This window comes from Oncorhynchus clarkii, chromosome 30, assembly GCF_045791955.1.
Source record: "Oncorhynchus clarkii lewisi isolate Uvic-CL-2024 chromosome 30, UVic_Ocla_1.0, whole genome shotgun sequence".
In the NCBI taxonomy this organism is placed as follows: Eukaryota; Metazoa; Chordata; class Actinopteri; order Salmoniformes; family Salmonidae; genus Oncorhynchus; species Oncorhynchus clarkii.
The window spans coordinates 20,284,748-20,310,156 of record NC_092176.1 but is presented as its reverse complement, the minus strand read 5'-3'; the positions used below and the strand labels follow the sequence as shown (position 1 = coordinate 20,310,156).

Here is a 25,409-nt window from a genome sequence, read left to right as displayed (position 1 = left end):
GGTGAACTCAAACTAGTCAAGGATAGTTTTTCAGAACATAAACCAGGGTAGTGAGTGAGAGAAAATGAAAGTACTACACCACCCGGTTGGGCAGCTTTGCATTTAGAGGTGTGGCCCTTTTGCCTGGAAACTGACGTATGTACAATGTGCGGGCGGGGGGACTTCAGCCTTTAAAACATCTCGAGCCTTCTCAATCTTTTTCACAGACGGTGGTCTGTCTGTCAGACTCGGCTTGCTTTATCTTTCAATCTCCCTCACTTTTCTCTCCCCCTTTTACATTGTTGGATTACTTAGCCTATCTAGATCAGTAAACATGGCAACGCTGAGAGCTCTGAGAAAATTATGCCAGCAATCGCAGCATCAAGTGTGTAGTCTACATATGTCAGCATCAAGGTATGTATTAGTAATCCTATATAATTACGATATCAAATAGATTGTTATTTATCTATCTTGGTGGACTATGATAGGTTGCTTTCTATATGGAAAAAAATGCTCCCTCTTCTTTTTGAAGGTAACCTACCAGGTATTAATTTCCTTCTTGTCTATGGCACTTTCCTTTATGTTTGTTTTCTATGTGTCACTGTATTCCGGCATCTTACCGTCTCTGTGGATACAACGTTTCTGATTGTGCACTGAGGACAATTATGTAACGTTTTAAACGATCCATGTAGCGAAGAGTGGTCTTGAATCAATGATCGTCTTAATGCGCCCCTAACGTTATGCCGGTATCATTGCAGTGTTGCATGGCTGATGAAATCGCACAGAGCACTTGCATAAAGGCAGGCAAGTTCCCATTAGGGTTCACCAAACAACTAAAGTGAAGAGTATTCAGACAGTTGTTACCATTGGGGTTCACCAAACAACTAAAGTGAAGAGTATTCAGACAGTTGTTACCATTGGGGTTCACCAAACAACTAAAGTGAAGAGTATTCAGACAGTTGTTACCATTGGGGTTCACCAAACAACTAAAGTGAAGAGTATTCAGACAGTTGTTACCATTGGGGTTCACCAAACAACTAAAGTGAAGAGTATTCAGACAGTTGTTACCATTGGGGTTCACCAAACAACTAAGGTGAAGAGTATTCAGACAGTAGTTTTTTTTTTTTTTTTCATACGTGTTTAAACAATATATATATATATATAAACCTAGCTTTTGCAGACATTTTGTTTCCTTCAACTGTCTGCCTAAATGTATTTGATTAATTCCATGTTTAATTTGAGGCATGCCTTGCTGCAGCACGTTACTGAAGAGAATTAATGTCCCAGACATCTAGGAACACAAACCGCCTGTGTCTGCACTGTGACTATGCACATGACTAACATCACAACTGATTTAGCCACTTAAGTCAGCACAGATGAGTCTCATTTGGACCGTGCACTGTATTGAGTAGAAGGTTAGGGTCAACATAGGACAGTGTTTGTTTTTTTTCAGAACAGTTTCCTATCATCACTTCAGATGAGCAAAGCCTACTTTATAAAACCATAACACCAAACAAGTTACATTGTTTTTTTCTATTTACATTTCACACTCAGGACAAAGCCCATACTTGGGAACAGAGCTAGCACAGACTTGCTGATAGGTAATTAGGAAATGTCTTGGGTTCTAGTTCAGAGCTGAAGGTATTGATTATTTGGGTCTGCTGACAGTCCTTTCCCTGTCATGGTACTGGCACTGTGTGAAGGATAACTAGTCTGGGAGGAAAGGTAGCACAACTTATGTCCTTTATCCTGTCCGAGACTAACTAATCATTAACATGGTCTGTGGTCAACTGTTTGCTGAAAACTCAACACATTTACAACAAGGTTGTCCTCTTATGGAGACCAAAAAACAAAAAAAACATTATGTTCATGCTTTGTGCACATTGGATGCTGGGCAGTGGGGGTGTTGTTGTCAAATGCCATGCCCTGATGGGGTCTCCTCCAGGACTTGCTATTGTGGCCCCATTGAAGAGCTGAATGTTTCTGTGGTTGTTTAATTACTCATGATAGAATCAAGGGATGGTTACATCACTGTGGACGGCTCATTACTCCTCTGGTATTACTCCTCTGTGTGCATGCTTTTACATAAGGGATTTTATCTAGTTTAACACATTGAAAATGAAATGTGAGCAGCACTCCGGTTTCATCTTCACCCGCTCTGTTCTGCTCTCCGCAATGAGGCCAACAACTTGGCTTGAAGGCCAGGGGTTCCAAGAAGTTTATTTAATAGCATGGGCCACAGTGTAACTCATGTATGGGTATTTTTAGCCGCCACACTCCTCATGCATGGGTAACACCAGGAGCCCTGTACTTGGTTTGACTGTACTTGGCCATCGTTGGCTTATGGGGAACCCTACATGGTTGCCTACCAGCACTCCTTGCTGGCTGACTGCCATACACACTCACTTTGTGGATTGACAACTAGTCTGCAGGACTATAAAACACGTGCCAACCCCAGTGTATACCTTCTCCTGACAGTTTACATGTTCCTCTAACATCTGCCTCTCTGATTCTCCAGACAGGAAGCAGTGGTCATCTCAGGCAGGAAGTTGGCCCGTCAGATCCGGGAGGAGGCCAGGGCCGATGTTGAACAGTGGGTCTCCACTGGCAATCGGAGACCCCACCTGAGCGTGGTCCTTGTAGGAGATCATGCAGCCAGTCACTCTTACGTCCTGAATAAGACCCGAGCTGCAGCTGATGTTGGTATGTAAACACACACACACACACACGTTACCTGTGCTGGAGATAAACTCTGTTGCACAACAGAGTACATACTTGACTAAGAAACTATTCTATGAGTTTTCAACGTGGCTTTCTAATTCCCTCTTTCTTCCTGTTCACCATCACTCTCTCTCACTGTTTATATTTATCTGGGATAGAATGGGTTCATAATTCCTTCCTCTTTTTCTTCTCTGCAGGTATCAGCAGTGAGACCATCCTGAAGCCCTCCTGTATCTCTGAGGATGAACTCATGGACCTGATCTACAAACTCAACACAGACCACCGGGTGGACGGCCTGCTGGTGCAGCTGCCTCTGCCAGGTAAGGAGTTGCTTTAGGGTGAGGAGACGATGCATGTTGTTGGAAAGGGCAGTTGGGTAGAGGAGTTATTGCTCTTGGTGAGCAAACAGTTATACAACCTTTTGTAGACAAAGAAAGAATGACAGTTTGACGCTGTTTTTAATATTTATAGCTAATACTTGCATATCCCTGAATGGTTTGGCCTTTGGCCTATTTACTGTAGAACAGCCATTTACATAATGTCTTGTAAACATCATTCCCACTGTCTTCTCACAGAACACATTGACGAGCGGCGCGTCTGTAATGCTGTGTTCCCTGGCAAGGATGTGGATGGCTTCCACGTGGTCAATGTAGGCCGCATGTGCCTGGATCAGTCCACCATGCTGCCTGCCACTCCCTGGGGAGTCTGGGAAATCATCAAACGTACAGGTGAGGTAGTTGGAGGGGAGCTCTTACCTCCCTCTGTTATATGAATGCAATGAGACTGTTATGGGGGCAAAATGCCAACTCTGTCACTGACTGTTCATTCCCGTTTCCCAGGAATTCCTACCCTTGGGAAGAATGTTGTGGTGGCGGGACGCTCCAAGAATGTGGGCATGCCCATTGCCATGTTGCTGCATTCAGATGGGCGTCATGAGAGGCCTGGGGGTGAGTCTGGATGATTTAGGGGCTACAGTGATAGGGTGTATGCTATATCATTTCACTATGATTAATTATGTAAAAGTAGATTAACAATGGGTAATAGAGATAATACTGAGTTTTCACTTAAAGCTGAAATTATGAAGTTGAAAATGGAATATGTGGATCATGGCCCTCACATTTACTTATTTTTTTTATTCTGCAGGTGATGCCACAGTCACCATCTCTCACCGTTACACACCAAAGGATCAGCTCCGTCAGCACACAAGAATTGCAGACATCGTTGTTGCTGCTGCAGGTATGGATCATCTCTTATTGAGGATATATCGTTACCTTGTCTACTACCTGTCTCTCCCTTTTTTGTAAGTTTATCATTTGTGACTGAGAGCAACTAACTGGCTCATAGAGCTATTTTGTATCTCTTGAGTATATTGTCCTGGGTGGGTCTCTTAAAGCACGGACACACAGGTAGCGTTTGCCGGCAGAGAGTACTTGACAAACCAACTTTGAAAGGTGACGCTCATTTACTGCATTTCTATACAATTAAACAAAATGTAAATGCTATTTGGAGAGCAGCAAATAACCACAGCCACTATCACCATGGCTGCTGTAGGTTCATTCACCTCAGTCGATCTACAGAAAAATACATAGCCTATTAGCTATACAATTGTAATGTTATACCCCTGAAAGGGGGGAAATATGAGAAGTTTCACACTGACAAGTAGCATCAGCGACGAGACACACACATATATATGTACTTTTTTAAACTATATTGTTTGCATTTTATATTAGGCCTTTCTGGAAGATGTTTGTATTGAAGCATATCTTGATTTTTTTATAAGTTCCAAACTTGTTTGAAAAGATTAGTACAGGTTCTCAACTGACCCAACATGGGGCCCAACCCCACATTTGGGAACCACTGTACTGACCTCTCTCTGCTTGCTTCCGCTCTCTCTCTGTCTCCTCTGCTTCCTCCTGCATGCCTTGCAGCCTGCCTCAGCCCTTCAACGTTACTGCAATAGAAGTCTCTGCCGGCAGATAGCCACCTGTCTGACATATCTATAAGAGACTTTAGCAGTTGTGCACTCATTCTCCGGGAGTCGGTTTGTGTTTGTTTGGAGGATGTCTGTAGACACGGCAGGAGTCGCAGGATGGTTTTAAAATGCCCTTTTGTCCGGCATCTCGCAAGCTGGGGTAGTTTGTTTCACCTCGGCCTGTGCCGTGAGAGGGTGGAGTTAGCCATTTGAGAGAGTGCTAAATGTGCTGCTAAAAAGGGCTTATCCGGGGAACAGGCGAACAAAACAAAAAAAAAAATGTTTGCAAAGAGGCAGGTGCAATTTAGAACTCAATCAGATCAAGAATATACATTTTCTGAGCTTTGCTCAATGCTGGGAGCAAAATGTAGACATTGATCTGTAATTGATTGTCTTTATTGTGTACAATATATATTATTTAAAAAAATGTAGAAAAAATGGGGGAGTTGTAACATTCTTAGCAGTGGCTAAGGGCGCTGTACTGCAGCCACCAGAGACCCTGGGTTTGTGCCCAGGCTCCGTCGCAACCGGTAGGTCCGTGGGGCGACGCACAATTGGCCTAGCGTCGTCCGGGTTACGGAGGGCTTGGTCGGTAGGGATGTCCTTGTCTCATCGCGCACCAGCGACTCCTGTTGCGAGCCGGGCGCAGTGCACGCTAACCAAGGTTGCCAGGTGCACAGTGTTTCCTCCGACACATTGGTGCGGCTGGCTTCCGGGTTGGATGCGCGCTGTGAAGCAGTGCGGCTTGGTTGGGTTGTGTATCGGAGGACGCATGACTTTCAACCTTCGTCTCTCCCGAGCTCGTACGGGAGTTGTAGCGATGAGACAAGATGGTAGCTACTAACAATTGGATACCACGAAATTGGGGAGAGAAAGGGGTAAAAAAAAAAAGTGTTTTTATTTTTTTTTTATTAGAAAAAATGACTGTTACAACCATGGGTGTGTGTATGGTCCCTTACTACCCTCTAAACCCTCTCCTAATCTCAGGGATTCCAAACCTCATCACTGCAGACATGATCAAAGAAGGAGCAGCCATCATTGATGTTGGAATAAACAGAGTGCATGACCCTCTGACTGGCAAGGACAGACTTGTAGGGGACGTGGATTTTGAAGGTACGAGTTTCTAATCTAGACAGCAATTTGTCTAAATTTGCATTAGTCCTAAAATGGACTGTGTTCTTGCACACATTTTCTCTGCTACATGTTCTCACCCTTTATCACTCCTTTTGTAGGTGTGAGGCAAAAGGCTAGCTTCATTACCCCAGTGCCTGGAGGAGTAGGACCCATGACAGTGGCCATGCTTATGAAGAACACCATCAAGGCAGCTAAGAACCTCCTGCTGACTCCCTCTGAGATGATCCGCATGGTAGCCTCTTCATAACAGTGACACAGTGACACATTCCACCCCCCCACCCCTCCACTTTTAACTCTGAGCAACTTGGCGAACTTCCTTGCACACAGACATGGAAGGAAACGTGATAGCTTTAAAGTTGCTGGTACCTTACACTTACATAACATCTACCTGCCATTTCAGAATGTTACAACTCACCCATGCAGCTACTACATATTTATTTTTTGCTAGACTTTATTTTTTCTCATGTCATTTTTATGAGACCTTTTGGTTTTAAGTGAATTGGAACTACCTGTGTGTTTATTTATTTCACTGCATTCATTTATCGAATATGTCAAAAGCATACAAAATTTCAAGGGGAACCAGTCAATTTCAATTAGCAAAAAATAGACCCTTATATAGATATACTATTAAATGAATTATAACATCCTTATTCTATGGGCAGTTTTGTCTTATCTTCCATCTCTACAATACCCTTTAGATCAGGGATGGGCAACTTTGATGGGGGTGGGGGCCACAAATAAATCTGCTCATCACGAGGGGCCGCATTTAGATTGCGAGTCTGCATACCCACATCCAACCACCACCAAGATAAGTTTAGATTGCTAAAGTTTGTTTAATGGCCCGCTATCTAATCAATTTTAGATGACATGGGATAATTCACTGACTCTCAGTTACTGACATAAGAGAACTGCTGATGCACAACCAAATTTCAAAATGTACCTTGTGTATTCTCAGTGCTTGACTTAGGCAGGAGCTCACCAGAGCTGCGCACTGACACCTTAAGTGTTCTACTGCTTAAGCTCCTGTTCCTCTTAGAATATTAGCTCCAAAGTATTGTGGAGCTCCTGCATCTAAATATAAACAGTACCGGCACCCAAAATGAACCGGCACCTATTTTAGTCCAAGTCAAACAATGTGCATTCTACTATTCTAACTCGCAACAGTAGAAAATAAATAAAAGGCCATTCCTGCTTTAGGTCACACAAGCACTGTGAGCTAAGAGGGTTAAGGGCTAGTTATGAAATGTCAGCAAAAAACAAGTCTGTTAAACACCATAACATTTACATTTGTTTTCAAAAATGACTTTGTAAAAATTATTTTGAAATAAAATGTTATTGCAAATGGATGGTCTTCATGTTTATTTGGATGAACAGGTGCTTATAGCATACCTCTGCAACAGACACATCAATCTTACTATGATATATAATTTCCATTGTAAAGATTGCAGGTAGGTTACTCTAGTTACATTTGTATAGGAATGATACAAAATATCACAAAGCATTACCTTTAACCCTCTACTTCAACCCTCAGAGGTGATACATCGTTTTGAGTATGATACACATCTTGATTTTATATCACAGTCTCATAAAATAAAAAAATGTATTCAGGTAATTCATTGCCAATATGATAGGCGGCCCATAAAAGTCTATGATCAGTGTGCAAGAGGACAACAATGTGAAGCGGACACACTTCCTAACGACCCGGAAATGCACGGGGGAATAAAAACAGTTGCACAACCTATTTATCTGGGGTGGACATGTTTTGTCGCCACTTATTTTCAGCTGTAGTTAGCAAAGTATTTCTAAATTGATTTACAGAATCTCCAGTACAGTTTTAAAGGAATACGATTAATTGATTGCCCTAGCATACATTTTCGACTATGGAGCGCAGTAGATCGCGCGACAGTTCCGCGGATAAGACCAAGAGCACGAGCAGACAAGTCGGAGAGAAAAAATTATCCAAGAAGAAAAAGCGAAGACATTCCTCTTCTTCGTCTTCCTCGTCGTCCAGCAGCAGTGCGAGTCCGACCCCTTCAAAGAAAGCCTCACGTTCTCCCAGCAAGAGCCAAGGTTTTCTTGACTCAATTATTAAATCACACGTAGTTGTAGATAGCTAACATTACACTCCTATGTGTAGCACTTCACATCCTCACATACAGATATCTAATGTCAGAGAATAAGATAATGAAATATCTTTGTATGTCTATCAATTTTACAATGTATACATTTGTCTGCTTCAGATCGGAAAGGGAAGAAGAAAATGAAAAAAAGAAGTTCCTCATCTTCCTCGTCAAGCTCTTCTTCCTCCTCCTCATCCTCCTCATCAAGTGACGAAAAGTCCAAGAGGAAGGAAAGGAAAAGGAAAAAATTCAAGAAGAAGTTAAAGAAGAAGAAAAGAAAGTTGAAGAAAGAGATGAAATTGGAGAAGAAGAAAAAGAAGAAGATAAAGAAATTGGAAGAAAGAAGAGCATCCCTGCTTGTAGATTTGATGCCCCCTCCAGCCCCCCCTCAGCCTGTAGGCACCACCCCCCAGCCCTTCCTGGAGTTGTGGCAGAGTGATGATTGCACAGAAGATCATGGACCAGGTATGTTGGTCTCATATTTTGTTATATGTCGTCAATAGCTAAAGTTTATTTGTTAACTAGCTAAACAAAGAATGGACGATGAAACCAGATATAAAGCTGAGCAGATGGATGGATGTTTTGTTTTTGTCCATTCTGTAGCAATGACGGATGAGCAGAAAGCCAGGCTATCCACCAAGAGACCCTTAACAAAGGAGGAGTATGAAGCCAAGCAGAGTGTCATCCGCAGGGTGGTAGACCTTGAGACTGGACGCACCAGGTAGACCAACGCTATATACAACAGTGTTTCTATGGTTCGGTCATTTCTATCTTTATATGGGTGTGTGCTGGTTTTTATTCCCTCTTTTTGTTTTTCAGGCTGATAAGGGGAGAGGGAGAGATCATTGAGGAAATTGTCAGTAAAGAGAGACACAAAGACATCAACAAGGTAAATTGAAAAACATCAAAGACCATGCAGCTGTGTGTGCTTTTAGGGGGTTAAAGTGTTGTCCTCTACCTATAAAAATGTCTACCTAACACTTGCTTTCCTCTCTTGTTACAGCAAGCCACAAAGGGAGATGGAAACTCCTTTCAGAAGAAACTAGGACTGAACAGGTAGAGGGTCTCCCCCTGATGTAAAGGCTATGGTAGGAAGGAGACATCTATACTATTCTGTATAGATAGGACAGAAGAATAGGTCTCCAGTTAGTTGTGCTGTGCATCATTTTTACATGAGGATCCCTACATGTCTCCAAAATGAAAATCAACCCTTTCTGTGCCTATCTATGATTGTACTGTACTGTGAGTGTGACTCAATCATATACATCATGTTTGGTCACATTTTTTGTTTAATTGTTCAAATTAAATGTAATCAAATTAAATTTGTATTTTAGTTGACCGGCATCCTTTCATCACAATTCACTGGAATTTCTCTGAATGTATCAGAAATTCAGAATGGCCATGATGGCCAACTGTCAATTTAATTAATATTCAATTCAATTAAACATGCATTCAAACTGACCCCCAAAACAGTCAACTGTGTAATGCTATTTACTTTTTTACAATGTAATAAAGTATTTTTCTTAGATAATTATCCTTGACCATTGCTGTGTGCATCAGGTATTTACTATTTCAGTTACAGGTTTAAAACCTAATCTTACACCCAACATTAAAATACTTTAGAGACAAGAAACCACACATTTAATTTATGTTCTTCATACTTACTTTTTATACACTGTATATGTAAACACAGGGAATTGGTAAATAAAACTGTCAAACTTTGGAGTAACACAAAGTATATTGATACTGTTTATACCAAGCTTTAACAAAGCCAAGGTATTGGGACATTTTTACATCCAGGGTAAGGTCATTTTGATGTGATCAAATTGTCAGCATTGCCATTTCAAAAAGAGTGTAAGATGAAACCTGTTTTTCAGCGCAGTGTTCAAGTAGTTTTATTTAATATATTCCTATGTACATTTATACTATTTCCCTGGGGATGAAACCAACCAACCACAAGTCATACCAAAGTCTCATTGGAAATAATGGCCCCTTTTAGTGACCATACAGCAAATTCTATTGGAGGATTATTCCATGGAGGCATGAGTCAGACCATTGAAACAGAAAATTTAAGGCAAAAAGGGAAATGTACTGTAAGGCCTCTGGTAATATCTGCATCTGCCAGTAGCAGAACTATGGGGAATGTCTTTGTCCAGATGTGTCTGAGTTTGATGATTGCACAATATCTTTACATTCTTGGGGTGTCAATGTCCAGTTGACTGATACAGTATCTCTGGAGCAGGACGATGCTTTAAAGAGCAGCCATGTAATAATTGTTAGAGGGGTGTATGTTTTCTTTTAGCTGGATGTGCTAACCAGTCTTCTCCAATTTCACTGTTAGGATGCACAGAAAGACTCCGTGTTGTCTACAGAGAAATCCATATGGGTTGCCCATAGTTATGAGCGACTTTTAAAAAAGGTCAAGCATATCATATGAACAGTGACTCGTAGCCCAAAGTATCAGTTACAACGGCATTGCTTCACAACACAAGCCCTTCCAGCTCAACTGACTGCATCCTTTACCATGCCTGTTGCATGTTCATGTGTATTTGGGGCGATGCTTTCTGGGTCACCCTGAAATATGCCTATAGTAGGGCAATGGACAGGAATAGCATGATCTCATATTATATGTATGAGATTAATTGGTGGTAAAGCAAGGATTCTAGAACATTGGGTTCACAATAGCCTCATGTAAACCTTGCTCTAACATGTGAGTTGGGTGATCCAATCACTCTTAATGTTAGTCGTGTCTACTAGAGCTGGGACGATAAATGGTCGGTTTCGATAATATTCAGTTTATCGAGGACTGATAACGCTAAGTAGCCTTTTACTAGAGGAATGTGAAGTTGTAATGAAATAAGCCTGTCTGCTAATATTGCTAATGGAACAATTGATAACATTCAAAGTTGTAGGGGTAGTTGACAGGGTAAAATAATTACTGGTGCTTATACATTTCATATAACTTATCGTTAACGTGATAATTTAGTCAATTTATCGTAATATAGATTTTTGTCCATATCGCCCAGCTCGTGTCCGTATTGTGACCAGATTAGCTGATGCCTCCCTGTATGCGAAGTATTTGAGAGATATTCTTTCAAAATAATACAAATTAAATGTTTCTTTACATTTATTTACTGATGCCATAAGTCACTTGTGCTACCTGTCAATGATTTTAGAGGCTGGCATAATGATTTAAATGGTTTGACCATCCATATCTGCTTTCACTTGGTTGATATCCAGACACAGTGCGTGCCTTACTACCTCCAGAGGGGGTCAGGAAGATCTGATCACAATGTGTCTTTTAATAGTCTACACCCATCTGAAAATGTGGGCACAATCAGAATGTGGACCAGATCAGGACTTAGGGCACATGTTAGTACCAGGTATAAACAGGGCTATAGACAGTCTGATGCCTCATTCATTCCCTACCAGAGCAATCTGTATGCATAGCGAGGACCCCACTTCACCGTGATGGTCCTCCCTCCACATACACCCCTCACACTGTCTTCCTTGCTGTCCCTGGATCACACCAGAAATGTAATGACCGTTCAACCAAGATCCCATTTGTCTAAACAATTTGCTATGATCATCATGTGCTTTGAACATTTTTCTACCCGTATGTCTCATCACATGGCACCTAGACATTTTGTGAGTGTGTTAGCACGAGGATCTGTCTCTGCTGCTGCATGTGCCTGCCTAACTGATTGTCAATGCATTGTGGCATTCTTTCTATATGGTGGATCTGCTGATGTGGCATGATTGTGGGTAACATTGCACCTTCTCACTAACATTTCAGTACTCCGTGGTCCATTACAGTCATAGTGCTACACAGTTTTGAAACAGGGAAGAAGTAAACATCATTTGCATGAATAAACCTAAGATTAATCACTAACTCTACTGTATGTTCCTTCTTTCCAAAGCATATTATTACAAATATCTACAGTCTTTTCATCGGAGGCATCAACAAATAACTCCGAACTGAACCTAAATAGTATTGTCTATGTGCTCAATAACATTGAATGCCTCATTTACAGCTCAGGAAGTGATTGACTTTCAAAATACACTATATATACAAAAGTATGTAGACACCTCTTCAAATTAGTGTCTTCGGCTATTTCAGCCATACCCGTTGCTGACAGGTGTAGAAAATTGAGTAAACAGCCATGCAATCTCCATAGACAAACCTTCACACAAGTCAGTTCGTCAAATCTCTGCCCTGCTAGAGCTGCTCCGGTCAACTGTAAGTGCTGTTATTGTGAAGGGGAAACCTCAAGGAGCAACAACAGCTCAGCCGCAAAGTGGTAGGCCACACAAGCTCACAAGAACGGGGCCGCCGAGTGCTAGAGCGTGTAGAACGTAAAAATCGAATCAAACTGTTCGTCGGGAGCTTTATGAAATAGGTTTTGCCTAAAATCACCATGCGCAATGCCAAGAGTCGGGTGGTGTGGTGTAAATCTTTGGCAACACGTACTCTGGAGTGATGAATCACGCTTCACTATCTGGTAGTCAGACAGATGAATCTGGGTTTGGCGGATGCCAGGACAACGTTACCTGCCCAAATGCATAGTGCCAACTGTAAAGTTTGGTGGAGGAGTAATAATGGTCTGGGGCTGTTTTTCATGGTTTGGGATCGGTCCCTTAGTTCCAGTGAAGGGATATCTTAACTCTACAGCATACAATAACATTCTAGACGATTCAGTGCTTCCAACTTCGTGGCAACAGTTTAGGGATGGCTCTTTCCTGTTTCAGCATGACAACGCCCCCGTGCACAAAGCAAGGTCCATATAGAAATGGTTTGTCGAGATCGGTGTGGAAGAAGTTGACTGGCCTGCACAGAGCCCTGAACTCAACCCCATTGAACACCTTTGGGATGAATTGGAAGGCTGACTGCGAGCCAGGCCTAATTGCCCAACATCAGTGCCCAACCTCACTAATGCTCTTGTGGCTGAATGAACGCAATGTTCCAACATTTAAGTGGGAAGCCTTCCCAGAAGAATGGAGGCTATTATAGCAGCAAAGGGGGGAACAACTCCATATCAATGCCCACGATTTTGGAATGAGATGTTTGACGAGCAGGTGTCAACATACATTTAGTCATGTAGTGGATATCATAATAAACATATGACACATTAAGGTAGCAGATACATTAACACAAGTCTTGCCATTTGCATGATCAGTCGATGTGGTAGAAATGCAATACTATGCAAGACAAATACCCCTGCTGTGTATTGGCTGCTGCGGATGATTGCATGAGATACGAACATAAAAAATGAAACACTGTAGTTAGAAGAACTAAAACAATTGTTTTTCTGTTCACAAAAAATTAATATATACATTTATATCTATGTATCCTGTTAAATAATAATAAAAAGGTGTATCCTGAATGTGTATCTCCTCAGTGTGAAGAGGATACCAGAGAATTGCCCCTTGGTAGGCCTGACCTCAGCTCTACATACAATATTATATACAAGCCTCGGTTATCTTCAACTATACCATCAATCAACCCAAACAAGGTCCACAGAGCAGTTTCAGTCTGTCTCAACAGACATCTTCCATTCAGCTTCTCCCTTCACGTGCAGTAGTAAATTGAGCATACTGCCTACTTTGGCACATCATCTTACAATAATACAAGTTTGCCCTGCAAGTGATATACATAAATATACTTTGTTGTATAGGCAATGGTTACAGTGGACTATAATGTAACATGTTCTGTATGATAAAACAGACAATGATTGGGGTCTCAACTGTAATCAAAGCGCAATTGGTATACAGACTTGAGTATTGCAGCTGCTGAAGCACTGCTATAATTCTATTTTGGCTGTATGTGTGTGGTTCTGGAGACTGTAGACTGTGTCATGGTTCAGGGAGGATACAACCCACCTGCATAACCCAGGGTGGGAGATGGGGAACATGGATCTATCAGGAGTTAAACCAAACTGGCAGCATGAGGACGCTGGAGTCCAGAAGACACACTGTGTATATCGATATGGTATTAAAGACATATAGGATGAATATGATAAATAAAAACTAGAACAATATGCAACTCGGAAACAGTCCAAGTCTCTTTCTTTAGGAGTCTCTTGCTGTTGTTGGCCAGAGGTTTGTTTGTGTATTGTGCATGCATGTTCCTTGCTTAAATAAGATGCTTCTTAAACGGCTTTTCTCCATTGTATCAATGTCCGAAGAGAAAAGAGACATTGCCTCCGCCTGTGGTTGTTTTTGTTGATTCAGGTATATTGATGGTGTTGCTTTAATAAAGACTGGTTCGCAGCACCAAAGGTTTTCAATGCTGTATAGATGTGGCAAAGAGATCAATGGAATTTGACCAAAACATTGGAAACACCACACACACACACCACCCCCCCCCCCCCCCCCCCCCCCCCCCCCCCCCCTTCTTGCCCATCAAAATTAACCTACATTTATGCTATTATTTATACATGTATTTAACACAATGTTGGGGTAAAATTAAGCAATAAGGCCCGAGGGGGTGTGGTAAAGTTGAAGTTGGAAGTTTACATACACTTAGGTTGTAGTTATAAAAAACACTTGTTTGTCAACCACTCCACAAATGTCTTGTTAACAAACTAGAGTTTTGGCAAGTCGGTTAAGACATCTACTTTGTGCTTGACACAAGTAATTTTTACAACAATTGTTTACAGACAGATGATTTCACTTATAATTCACTGTATCACAATTCCAGTGGGTCAGAAGTTTACATAAACTAAGTTGACTGTGCCTTTAACAGCTTGGAAAATTCCAGAAAATGATGTCATGGCTTTAGAAGCTTCTGATAGGCTAATTGACATCATTTGAGTCAATTGGAGCTGTACCTGTGGATGTATTTCAAGGCCTACCTTCAAACTCAGTGCCTCTTTGCTTGACATCATGGGAAAATCTAAAGAAATCAGCCAAGACCTCAGAAACAAAGTGTAGACCTCCACAAGTCTGGTTCATACTTGGGAGCAATTTCCAAACTCCTGAAGGTACCACGTTCATCTGTACAAACAATAGTACGCAAGTATAAACACCATGGGACCACGAAGCCGTCGTACCGCTCAGGAAGGAGACGTGTTCTGTCTCCTAGAGATGAACGTACTTTGGTATGAAAAGTGCAAATCAATCCCAGAACAAAAGCAAAGGACCTTGTGAAGATGCTGGAGGAAACAGGTATCTATATCCACAGTAAAACGAGTCCTATATCGACATAACCTGAAAGGCCACTCAGCAAGGAAGAAGCCACTGCTCCAAACTGCCATTTTTTAAAAACGACTACGGTTTGCAACTGCACACGGGGACAAAGATCGTACTTTTTGGAGAAGTGTCCTCTGGTTTGATGAAACAAAAATAGAGCTGTTTGGCCATAATGACCATTGTTACAGTGAGGGAAAAAAGTATTTGATCCCCTGCTGATTTTGTACGTTTGCCCACTGACAAAGAAATGATCGGTCTATAAACCTACCATTAAAATTATAGACTGATAATTTCTTTGTCAGTGGGCAAACATACAAAATCATCAGGGGATCAAATACTTTTTTCCCTCACTGTATGTTTGGAGGAAAAAGGGGGAGGCCTGCAAGCCGAAGAACACCATCCCAACCGTGAAGCACAGGGGTAGCAGCATCATGTTGTGGGGGTGCTTTGCTGCAGGAGGGACTGGTGCACTTCACAAAATAGATGGCATCATGAGGACAGAAAATGATGTGGATATATTGAAGCAACATTTCAAGACATCAGACAGGAAGTTAAAGCTTGGTCGCAAATGGGTTTTCCATATGGACAATGACCCCAGGCATACTTCCAAAGTTGTGGCAAAATGGCTTAAGGACAACAAAGTCCAGGTATTGGAGTGGCCATCACAAAGCCCTAACCTCAATCATATAGACAATTTGTGGGCAGAACTGAAAAAGCATGTGCGAGCAAGGAGGCCTACAAACCTGACTCAGTTACACCAGCTCAGTCAGGAGGAATGGGCCAAAATTCACCCATCTTATTGTGGGAAGCTTGTGGAAGGCTACCCGAAACGTTTGACCCGAGTTAAACAATTTAAAGGAAATGCTACCAAATACTAATTGAGTGTATGCAAACTTCTGACCCACTGGGAATGTGATGAAAGAAATAAAAGCTGAAATAAATCATTCTCTCTACTATTATTCTGACATTTCCCATTCTTAAAATAAAGTGGTGATCCTGACTGACCTAACACAGGGAATTTTTACTAGGATTAAATGTATTTGGCTAAGGTGTATGTAAACTTCCGACTTCAACTGTATATGGCTAAGGGATGTCCTTTGCGCGACGCAACGCGGAGTGCCTGGACACAGCCCTTAGCCATGGTATATTGGCCATATACCACAAACTTCTGAGGTGCCTTATTGCTATTATAAACTTGTTACCAACCTAATCAGAGCAGTTAAAATACATATTTTGTCTTACCCGTGGTATACGGTCTGATATACCGGGGCCGCGGGTGGCCTAGTGGTTAGAGCGTTGGGCCAGTAACCGAAAGGTTGCTAGATCGAATCCCTGAGCTGACAAGGTAAAATTCAGTCGTTCTGCCCCTGAACAAGGCAATTAACCCACTTAGGCCTTCATTGTAAATAAGAATTTGTTCTTAACTGACTTGCCTAGTTAAATAAAGGTTAAATATACCAAGGTTGTTAGCCAATCAGCATTCAGGGCTCAAACCACCCAGTTTATAATTTGGAGTATAATGCTTCTATGGATGTCACCAAGCATTACACTTAAAAAACGGCTTCAATTACCACCAACGATTTCCATATGGCTAGCTTTACTACCATATATTTGAACCAGAGTTAGCATTTATCAGATATTTATATATTATGCAGCGAAAACAGCCAAATATATCCAAATCGGATTTTAGTAACCACATTGTGGGCCTGTTAGAATACATCAATCCTGATGGATTTGCCGAATATCCACTTTGTTCGATCAGCTTGCGCTTTCCCCAACTTCCATTGACCTGTTTACCACATGTATTCTCTCATTCTTCTTCCTGTCTCTGTATTTAGAGCTTTGAAAGCCTACGACCAGCATCTCACTCTCCCCTGTCTTTAAATTATTCTCTGGTCATCTCAATCTTAATTTCTTAAATTTCTCTATCTGCAGTTTTTCCCTTTCCTCATCACCTTTGTCCTTGCTCAATTTCATCCTCCTACTTTGGGTTGAACACCCCAGGCTCCAGCTTGGTGCTGCCACTGCGGCCCCAGCAGCCCGCTGTAATGCTCATGCTGCGCTGGGCTGGTCCAGGGCCATGCTGGCTGTGGCTGTCTGACTGGCTCTGTGTGCGCTCTGGTCTACTGTGGCCACTGCCGCTGGGCAAGCTGGAGGCCGGCTGGGCGGAGATGGTGCGCAGCAGGCGGTTCCGCTTCCGTAGGAAGTCGCTTTTTGCACCCAGACCAAAGCTGCCTTTCCGTAGGACCATGCGGGCACTGCTAGTCTTTGCTGGCCGAGAGCGCTGGTTGTACTCCAGCTGAGAGAGGTGGGTCGCATAGCCCTCTGTAATGAACTGTTGGGACAGGCAGGGAAAGAGACAGTCATATACTGTAATGAAGTGCTGCATATGGTAAACTAGAGGACCAGGACTAAACTAAAAAGTCAGTGCATGTGTATCGTACCTGGCACTGAGCTTGCATCTTCTTGGAGGATCGGCCAATGATGTAGATCTGGGAGGGAGAGAGGCCGATGGAGGTGTAGACCGCGATGTCTTTGGTAGAACCGTAACAAGCAAAGATCTTCATGTGAGCCTGTGGAACCAGCGAATCAAGTGTCATCGATAAATTAGGACCCAAAAAAATTTACTTTCTTGACAATCTCTCCTAATCTTTTTGTCTGCCCCATCTCTTCAATCATCTCCTCTCCCTTCATTGTCTTCTGCACCATTCCACTTAGCCCTCATCTACTCCTGAACCTACCCCCAGCCTCTGTTACCCACTCCAGTACCCTCAACAAACCCACCACCCAACCCCCACTGCCATCCTGACCTCCATGAGTGACTTGAGGAAGTTGGCTTTGTGTCTGAGTGGGTCGTGGACCAGGCCATCACAGAAGGAGACGATGCCATGGGGGAAGTTATGCTGAGACAGCCAGGCCACCACTCTCTGCTTCTGCATGTCTGGACGCCCCGTCACATAGACGATCAAATAGCCCAGGTCCTGCCAGTGCCTGGAAAGAAATCAAAAGGTATAAGAAAGAGTGTAGAGAGTGCAACACAACGGGTTATAGAGACAGAAATCATTTTGGCAGATGCTTATGACTGTCCAATCGCAGGTGATGCCAGGTGCATGTTACCTGACCACATCAACTGCTCCGGCTCGAACTTTGGGATCGCTCCCCATGATGGACACGCTGGCAGCGAATGAGCCGTCTATACTGAACACAACAAACTCTGTCCCATGGGGAAGCACTGTCAGGTAGCTGTCTGCAAATGTGTGATCCCCCCTGTCGGTGATAGGACACAAAACAATTTGAAGATAGAGGAGAAGAGACAGAGACAATTGGAAAGAAATAAAGAGGCAGAGGAACAGAATCAAAAAAGAGATGTAAGTGTTTTTTGACAGAGTCACCTAAAACCCTCCAAAAACAGAGGGCACCATTTCTGAAGCCTCAGGACTAGATTGGCTGAGAGACCATAGAGAGCATGCCATAGATGCCAGTCTCACCTGACCACCAGTTTGACCGGATAGACGCCAACCCCCAGCCGTTTGCTCTCTGGGATGATGAAGGACACACGGCCACCGCTGTTGGTCAGCTCCGTGTCAAAGTACACCCAGTCTCCAGATGGGGGCTGGGTCATGATGTGGATGTCCACCTGTAAACATAATATATATGCCATTTAGCAGATACTTTTATCCAAAGTGTGCATACGTTTTACATATGGTTGGTCCCGGGAATCAAACCCACTACCCTGGCGTTACAAGCGCAATGCTCTACCAACTGAGCTACAAAGGACCAACATAGAGATAGATATACAACCACTTTGAACACAAACACATTGAAGATGCACACATACATGTAGCGTATTTTGAATTGAAAACAAATACAGATAAGACTCATGGATGGAGGGATAAGTACATAGGGATAAGGTAGATGGAGGGATAAGTACATAGGGATAAGGTAGATGGAGGGATAAGTACATAGGGATAAGGTAGATGGAGGGATAAGTACATAGGGATAAGGTGGATGGAGGCATAAGTACATAGGGATAAGGTGGATGGAGGGATAAGTACATAGGGATAAGGTGGATGGAGGGATAAGTACATAGGGATAAGGGGGATGGAGGGATAAGTACATAGGGATAAGGGGGATGGAGGGATAAGTACATAGGGATAAGGTGGATGGAGGGATAAGTACATTTGTATATAGGACCTTGTGTGTTACAAACCAACTGTTTGCATAGTTGTAATGGAAAATGATCAAACTGATCGCTGAGAGAGAGCGAGAGAGAGAGCCTACCTTCTCCCCAGTCAGTGTGACCATGTCCAGAGGTCCGTACATGAAGCGGCCAGTCACGATCTGCAGCCCACCTTCTGTGAACACTGCATCGTTTACACGATGATTGGCTGTCACATTCTGTCAAAGAAATACACACACATAAATAGATTAAGACACAATTACAGTGTTAGCAAGAGTGAATTTCTTCAAGTGGTCAACACTGTTCTAGCTGCAGCAGACTGTACCCTGATCTTGACGTGGGTTCTCTTCCTGAGCCACTTCTCCCGGGGTTTAGATGGAGTGAACTCTGACACCTCCTTACCATCCAGCTCCAGTATGCTGGAGTTTTCATGTCTCATAACCTAAAATAAACATATAGATGACACCACACATACTCACCATAGCCACACTAGTGTATATTTTAAAGGGGGCCAGAAGCACAGGCTATGGAAGACTGTGGGGTGAGCTCACCTGTCGCAGCAGGAAGGACACTACATCAGTGGACTCCCAGTAGGATGCATGGAAGAGGTGCGGTAGTGCCACTGTGGGGAAGGCTGTCAGGGCATCAGGGCAGTACAAGGCAAAGTCCACACGCTTGGTGCCCCACCAACGAGCTGCGACTGCATGATGAGAGGGGGTACATGGGTAGGAGTGGGGTGGAATGGTTGCATTGTGAGTAAGGCAGAGGGGCAAAACATCCCAATACACACCCCTGGAAAAATTAAATCATAAACCGTTTGGCTGTATTGAAGGCTGTATTCAATCATAAACCACTATCAAAGCCCAGATCGTCCACAGCAGTTCCTCAGCTAAAAGGGAAGTAAGACAGGAGTTGAAGATTGTTACTGTTTAAATACATATAGATAAGGAAGACAACCATTATTATGCAACAATTACATTGTTAAAGTTGATTCAAGACACGAGTCAACGTAAATAGCAACAACCCTGCAGTTATTTGTAGTAAATATGAAGAAAAGGGACGATGGTTAAATGAGTTTGCCAAATAAAACTTCACTAAGTGGATTCACACTGGGACTGTCACTGATGAATTCATGTTTGCCTCCAGAACAGGCTAGGGCACAAATATCTGAATAACCATTTATTCTTGTGGACTGATCACAAATGTGCCTATGTCAACTATGAGGCAGAGACTGGGAAGTTGGGCAAGTAGCCTTCCTGCTATATCATTTGGATGATGGGTATGTTACACTTTTAAAGTCACAATATCATCTCAGTATGTAGAGGGTCTCTCTTACCGGTCTGGTTTGTGAAGTTAATGGGACTGTGCTGTATTCAAAAAACATAGTCCACCAGGGAAAAGGATCGTCATAGAAACAGAAAGGAATAAACCCAGAAAAGCTGAGAGAAATCTCTGGTAGACAAGAACCATGTTAAAAAGAGATTGATTGTCCAATATATTAGGATTTCCCATAAGAGAAGTCAGTAGTAGGCTGAGCCTGGATTTGGTACATAGTTGATAGGGTCCAGTGTTATATACCCTGATCCACTTCTGCCTGAGAGTCCAGGGAGACCAGGTCATATATGGCATACTCCGGGCCAGCTGACAAGTGTCTCTCTAACTGACCAGAGCCACAGGGGCTCACACCTCCGTTGGCTTCTGGGTCTCTAGGTCTAGTTGTGGCCCATTTCCTGGATCTGTATTGGTAGTTCCTGGGACTGGGTCACTCCTTTCTTTTCTAGGGGACTTGAGGGGGCTTCTCAGGGAGAATTTGGTTTGTGATGTCAGGGCGATTTGGGACAAAAGGCTTTGTCCCAAAGGGAGTTTTTGGTTTGGTTAATTTGGCATGCTTGTGCTATGGGAAACAAAACAAAAAGAAAAAACACGTGAAAATGAATGATGAATAATGTCAAAAGGAATTGTTTTCATACTGTCGAGGACAGTATCCTATAGGGCAGTTCATTCCAGTTTGCAAACATGTGTAAAGTACTTCTGCTACAAGCTGCATTCACAACCTGAAACGGACTTCAAAACAAAGTCATCAATTAAGTGTCCGACTGGTCCTCATATAAACTGAAAAAGGAAGGTTAGAATTATCTTTTGACAAAACCCATTTTCATACTTATTTTGTGTGTATATATTCTGTTTTGTTGCATTTCTGAACAGCGGCAGAAACATTCCATGGCACTTGCTTTTGACAAGCAATGAGCAATTCTTTCAATGACCTCATCAACGCACTATTACAACTTCCCAACTGAGTAGAACGTTAGTAAATGTTTGAAAGCTGTGTTAATGGTCCTTATTTAGGACATATCCACTTCAGACAGAGATTACAAGGGAAAGCCAGACTTTGGGAGACATTCTTCTTTACATCAAACACAAAAGAAGCTTGGGCATCTGGGTAGACAGTGTGACAAGGTGCGAACGATGCAGGAATGACTCAGTGAAACAGGGTCTCTTTACATGCATTGCAAACACATTAAATAAATGCAGAACTTCTCCTTTGCATTTACATTCAAACAATGGCTCAGAGTAGGACGAACACGCAGTGACAGAACGTGAGCTTTTGCTTCTTCAGTAGTCATGTTTTAATCTTCTGGCACATTGAATTTGAACAATGGATATGTCTGTGGTGATGTTATGCTCCCTCTCTGATGAAGGGGCTTAGAGCAGTGTAATCCATCACAGGTTTCGTAATGTGTTGGAGCTGAGCTAGCAGGTAACTAAGTGGTTATTCTGTGAATGCAGGCCACAACTGGGTCAATACAGAGCTGCTTGGGATCCGACGCACTGAGTGATGTGTGCAGAGTGTGAGTAAGGAGGGTGAGAATCAGAGAGAGAGAGGATTGGGATGAGAATGAAGGAGTGAAGTGGAGTAGGACGAGCAAGAGAGAAAGGAGAGAGGGGGTGAAAGAAAAGAGAAAGGAGAGAGACAGAGAGAAATAGAGAAAGACTAGAGAAGAGTGAAAGAGGAGTTGTGAGTGAGTGAGTGAGTGAGTGAGTGAGTGAGTGAGTGAGTGAGACTAGAAAAGAGATTGACTGAAAGAGGAGTTGAGATGGAGCAGTGTGAGTGTGTGAGTGAGTGAGTGAGTGAGACTAGAGAAGAGATTGACTGAAAGAGGAGTTGAGATGGAGCAGTGTGAGTGAGTGAGTGAGTGAGTGAGTGAGTGAGTGAGTGAGTGAGTGAGTGAGTGAGACTAGAGAAGAGATTGACTGAAAGAGGAGTTGAGATGGAGCAGTGTGAGTGAGTGAGTGAGTGAGTGAGTGAGTGAGTGAGTGAGTGAGACTAGAGAAGAGATTGACTGAAAGAGGAGTTGAGATGTGTGAGTGTGTGAGTGTGTGAGTGAGTGAGTGAGTGAGTGAGTGAGTGAGTGAGTGAGTGAGTGAGACTAGAGAAGAGATTGACTGAAAGAGGAGTTGAGATGGAGCAGAGTGAGTGAGTGAGTGAGTGAGTGAGTGAGTGAGTGAGTGAGTGAGTGAGTGAGTGAGTGAGACTAGAGAAGAGATTGACTGAAAGAGGAGTTGAGATGTGTGAGTGTGTGAGTGAGTGAGTGAGTGAGTGAGTGAGTGAGTGAGTGAGTGAGTGAGTGAGTGAGTGAGTGAGTGAGTGAGTGAGTGAGACTAGAGAAGAGATTGACTGAAAGAGGAGTTGAGATGGAGCAGTGTGAGTGAGAGAGAGAGATACTTGTGGTAAGGAGAACACTTACTGTTGGCTATGTTGGTGGCAGTGTAACTGTCTGCCATTCCTGAGACCTGGCTGGCAATGCTGACCTCACTGGCCCTCCGCAGGCCCCGGCAGTGGGGGCCCGTAACGGGGGAGGAGGGGTACGAACTGTCCATGAAGACACCACCATGAGACTGAACAAAATCCGCTATTGAGCCGAAACAAGGATATCCAATTAGACATAGACAAGAGGAGAGGTGGATGAACAGGGAGGTAACAGGATGAGAAGGAAGGGGTTTGCATCCAAGAAATGTGATGGGCCAGGCCATGGTTTTAGTGGGCGTGAAACCAGCAGCAGCCAACGTCAGATTTCTGGGACAATCAGTGAGTTGTCAAATAGTGTTCTGATGAATACAACAGCATGTGAAAAGTGACATGTGTGGAAACTTTTACTCCATTGGTGGTCACATTACTATGTCTCAAAATGTTTAATGTCTGTCAAATGATTAGCTGGATTATTATTAGCATGTATCACTAAGGTGATAACAGTTCCATTTAGTATATGTAATCAACATGTTGTAACAGAAAGGTCAGGAGATACTGTATTGACCACAAGGATACACAATTACAATGCAAGGGGCAGGGTTCCATGTTTCAAGCAGACATCTGAGCAACACAGTCAGTATAGCTTCCAAGCCTCCGATTTGGCAAAATCACCCACTAGGAGAAGATAGTTCTCTAGTCACAGTGCTATGGTTTATAAGGAGACATTTGCCTATCACCTTTACACACTCCCCAGCGCTTGTATTTCTCGTTAAGGAGATGCTGCAACAGCAAAGAAACCACATCACAACAATGAATGCAGATAGTGGTACCATATTTTCATACCATTACAAAGGACATTAATAATTGATGGTAACAGCAAGCACAACACAGCAAAACAAGGACAGGCTCTTCCAGGTCAAGGGTTCCTACAAGTACCTATCTGAATCATTCACTGTGACAGCCACTGCTGTCTCTCTAAATCACTAAAATGCAAACAACAATAATGACTATTACATTTTGATTAGCAAAATTACCTAATTTTCGTGGAGCTAGTGTAAACAGACAGGCTCTGAAAGCCATGCTAATGAGCTATACTAAAGTTAATGGACTGAGAACTGCAGAAACAGGGCAGGACATGTCATGCAGGACATGTTTGACCTGGAACAGTCAGTAATGTGACCCCAACTCTTGACTAGGGTAACATTCTCATGCACCAGTTTTGGTAAGGGTCTAAAAACATACACACACAGACACAGTCAGTGTGGAAAGGGAAGGTGGAACTGCAACTAACACAAAAATGCATGTGTACGACACAGAGTGAGAGACTTCCCCCCCGAGAGGTGAAGAGGAGACGCTACACACACTCCAGAACAGCAGGTGTGGCCTTGAGGGAGCCCTCCTGCCAGTTTAGCACCGGCACAGGGATGCAGGTCTCGCTGATGGGCTCCTGACAGCGGAAAGAGAGGGGGGGCCCAGTATCGAGCAGGAGCTGAGGGTTGCTCTGGACTGTCTCCACTAGAGGGGGAGATGGGGGGTCAGAGGGGAGGGGGCAGGGGAAGGGGACAGGTTTTGCAGAGATGGGGAAGAAGGCCGAGAGAGGAGGGGAAAAGGAGACAATGAAGACACAGAAAAGACAGCAAAGGCGAGTCAAGCCCAGGAAATACTGCAGTAGCAGTAACTAAGGCAACAACAGGTTCTAGAATAGAGCTAAAGTGAGCAGTAGATGGGGAATGCTGTTATTGGATTCTAATTCAGACTCGGCTGACTCTAACTCATATTTAAATGTACCTCAGCACACACTGATTAACGAACCAAAATGAATCTTTAAAACTTTCTCAATGCTGCACAGTAAACCTGAATATATGGGCTGACAGCTCATTAGATCAAAAGTATCATCATATTACTTAACAATCTATTATATCATATCCAAGATAAAAAGAATCACAGCTAGTAGCCATTCACAACTAGCACTTCCCTTGCTGCTCTTGCTGATTAAAGGATATCCATGAGTGGAAAAGACTATCAGCAAAGGAGAGATTGAGTCTCTAGCATTACTTCTTGAATAGCAGAATAATAGTGTATCATTGAGCCCTACTTAAACAGAAAGGGTGCAGTGTAGCCTGCAAGGTTACTCTACTGTAAGGGCTAGCCAGCCACAACAGAAACCAGCAGGACCATGAAAACATAGATGAGAACAGTGCTTCACAAAGACTTGAAGCACAAACAATAGAAAAATGTTACATTTTCCTTAACTTGAAGGACTTTTCGGCCTCTAATAGCAATCCACAGACCACTGGCAAAATGTCTCAGAGACATTCCTTGTGGGAAAGAAAACTAATTACATAATCCATCACATTTGTGAGT

The 25,409-nt window shown here is 42.9% G+C and overlaps 3 protein-coding genes across 5 annotated transcripts in view; 2 read left to right on the top strand and 1 right to left on the bottom strand.

Annotated features, from left to right (window-relative positions):
• The first annotated feature begins 165 nt into the window (after positions 1–165).
• On the top strand, positions 166–7,148 carry LOC139390123 (methylenetetrahydrofolate dehydrogenase (NADP+ dependent) 2, methenyltetrahydrofolate cyclohydrolase). The gene is made up of 8 exons (XM_071137290.1): positions 166–393; positions 2,498–2,682; positions 2,898–3,020; positions 3,276–3,428; positions 3,540–3,647; positions 3,844–3,936; positions 5,660–5,785; positions 5,905–7,148. The coding sequence occupies exons 1-8, from the start codon at positions 314–316 to the stop codon at positions 6,051–6,053; spliced, it is 1,017 nt and encodes a 338-aa protein (XP_070993391.1). The 5' UTR covers positions 166–313; the 3' UTR covers positions 6,054–7,148.
• Positions 7,149–7,505: 357 nt separating this feature from the next.
• Positions 7,506–11,818, top strand: LOC139390124 (ADP-ribosylation factor-like 6 interacting protein 4). Its single transcript, XM_071137291.1, has 5 exons — positions 7,506–7,876; positions 8,047–8,391; positions 8,530–8,647; positions 8,746–8,815; positions 8,930–11,818. The coding sequence occupies exons 1-5, from the start codon at positions 7,687–7,689 to the stop codon at positions 8,984–8,986; spliced, it is 780 nt and encodes a 259-aa protein (XP_070993392.1). The 5' UTR covers positions 7,506–7,686; the 3' UTR covers positions 8,987–11,818.
• A 2,501-nt stretch (positions 11,819–14,319) lies between these two features.
• The window catches only part of LOC139390122 (membrane-associated phosphatidylinositol transfer protein 2-like), a 95,280-nt gene continuing 84,190 nt past the window's right edge, over positions 14,320–25,409 (bottom strand). For all 3 annotated transcript variants that reach the window (XM_071137287.1, XM_071137289.1, XM_071137288.1), the window contains 9 exons: positions 23,044–23,208; positions 19,849–19,997; positions 19,623–19,739; positions 19,399–19,515; positions 18,606–18,754; positions 18,235–18,384; positions 17,928–18,108; positions 17,562–17,690; positions 14,320–17,452 (listed from right to left, as the gene is read on the bottom strand). In XM_071137287.1, coding sequence (XP_070993388.1) covers positions 17,099–17,452; positions 17,562–17,690; positions 17,928–18,108; positions 18,235–18,384; positions 18,606–18,754; positions 19,399–19,515; positions 19,623–19,739; positions 19,849–19,997; positions 23,044–23,208 — 1,511 coding nt within the window. In that variant the 3' untranslated portion in view covers positions 14,320–17,098. The remainder of the gene's footprint in view (positions 17,453–17,561; positions 17,691–17,927; positions 18,109–18,234; positions 18,385–18,605; positions 18,755–19,398; positions 19,516–19,622; positions 19,740–19,848; positions 19,998–23,043; positions 23,209–25,409) is intronic.

Coding starts and splice junctions, on each gene's coding strand:
- LOC139390123 (XM_071137290.1), top strand. CDS start 314: ATGGCAACGCTGAGAGCTCTGAGAAAATTATGCCAGCAATCGCAGCAT. Junction 3,429..3,539: donor GGAAATCATCAAACGTACAG/GTGAGGTAGTTG, acceptor CCCGTTTCCCAG/GAATTCCTACCCTTGGGAAG. Junction 5,786..5,904: donor AGGGGACGTGGATTTTGAAG/GTACGAGTTTCT, acceptor CTCCTTTTGTAG/GTGTGAGGCAAAAGGCTAGC.
- LOC139390124 (XM_071137291.1), top strand. CDS start 7,687: ATGGAGCGCAGTAGATCGCGCGACAGTTCCGCGGATAAGACCAAGAGC. Junction 7,877..8,046: donor TTCTCCCAGCAAGAGCCAAG/GTTTTCTTGACT, acceptor TGTCTGCTTCAG/ATCGGAAAGGGAAGAAGAAA. Junction 8,816..8,929: donor GACACAAAGACATCAACAAG/GTAAATTGAAAA, acceptor CTCTTGTTACAG/CAAGCCACAAAGGGAGATGG.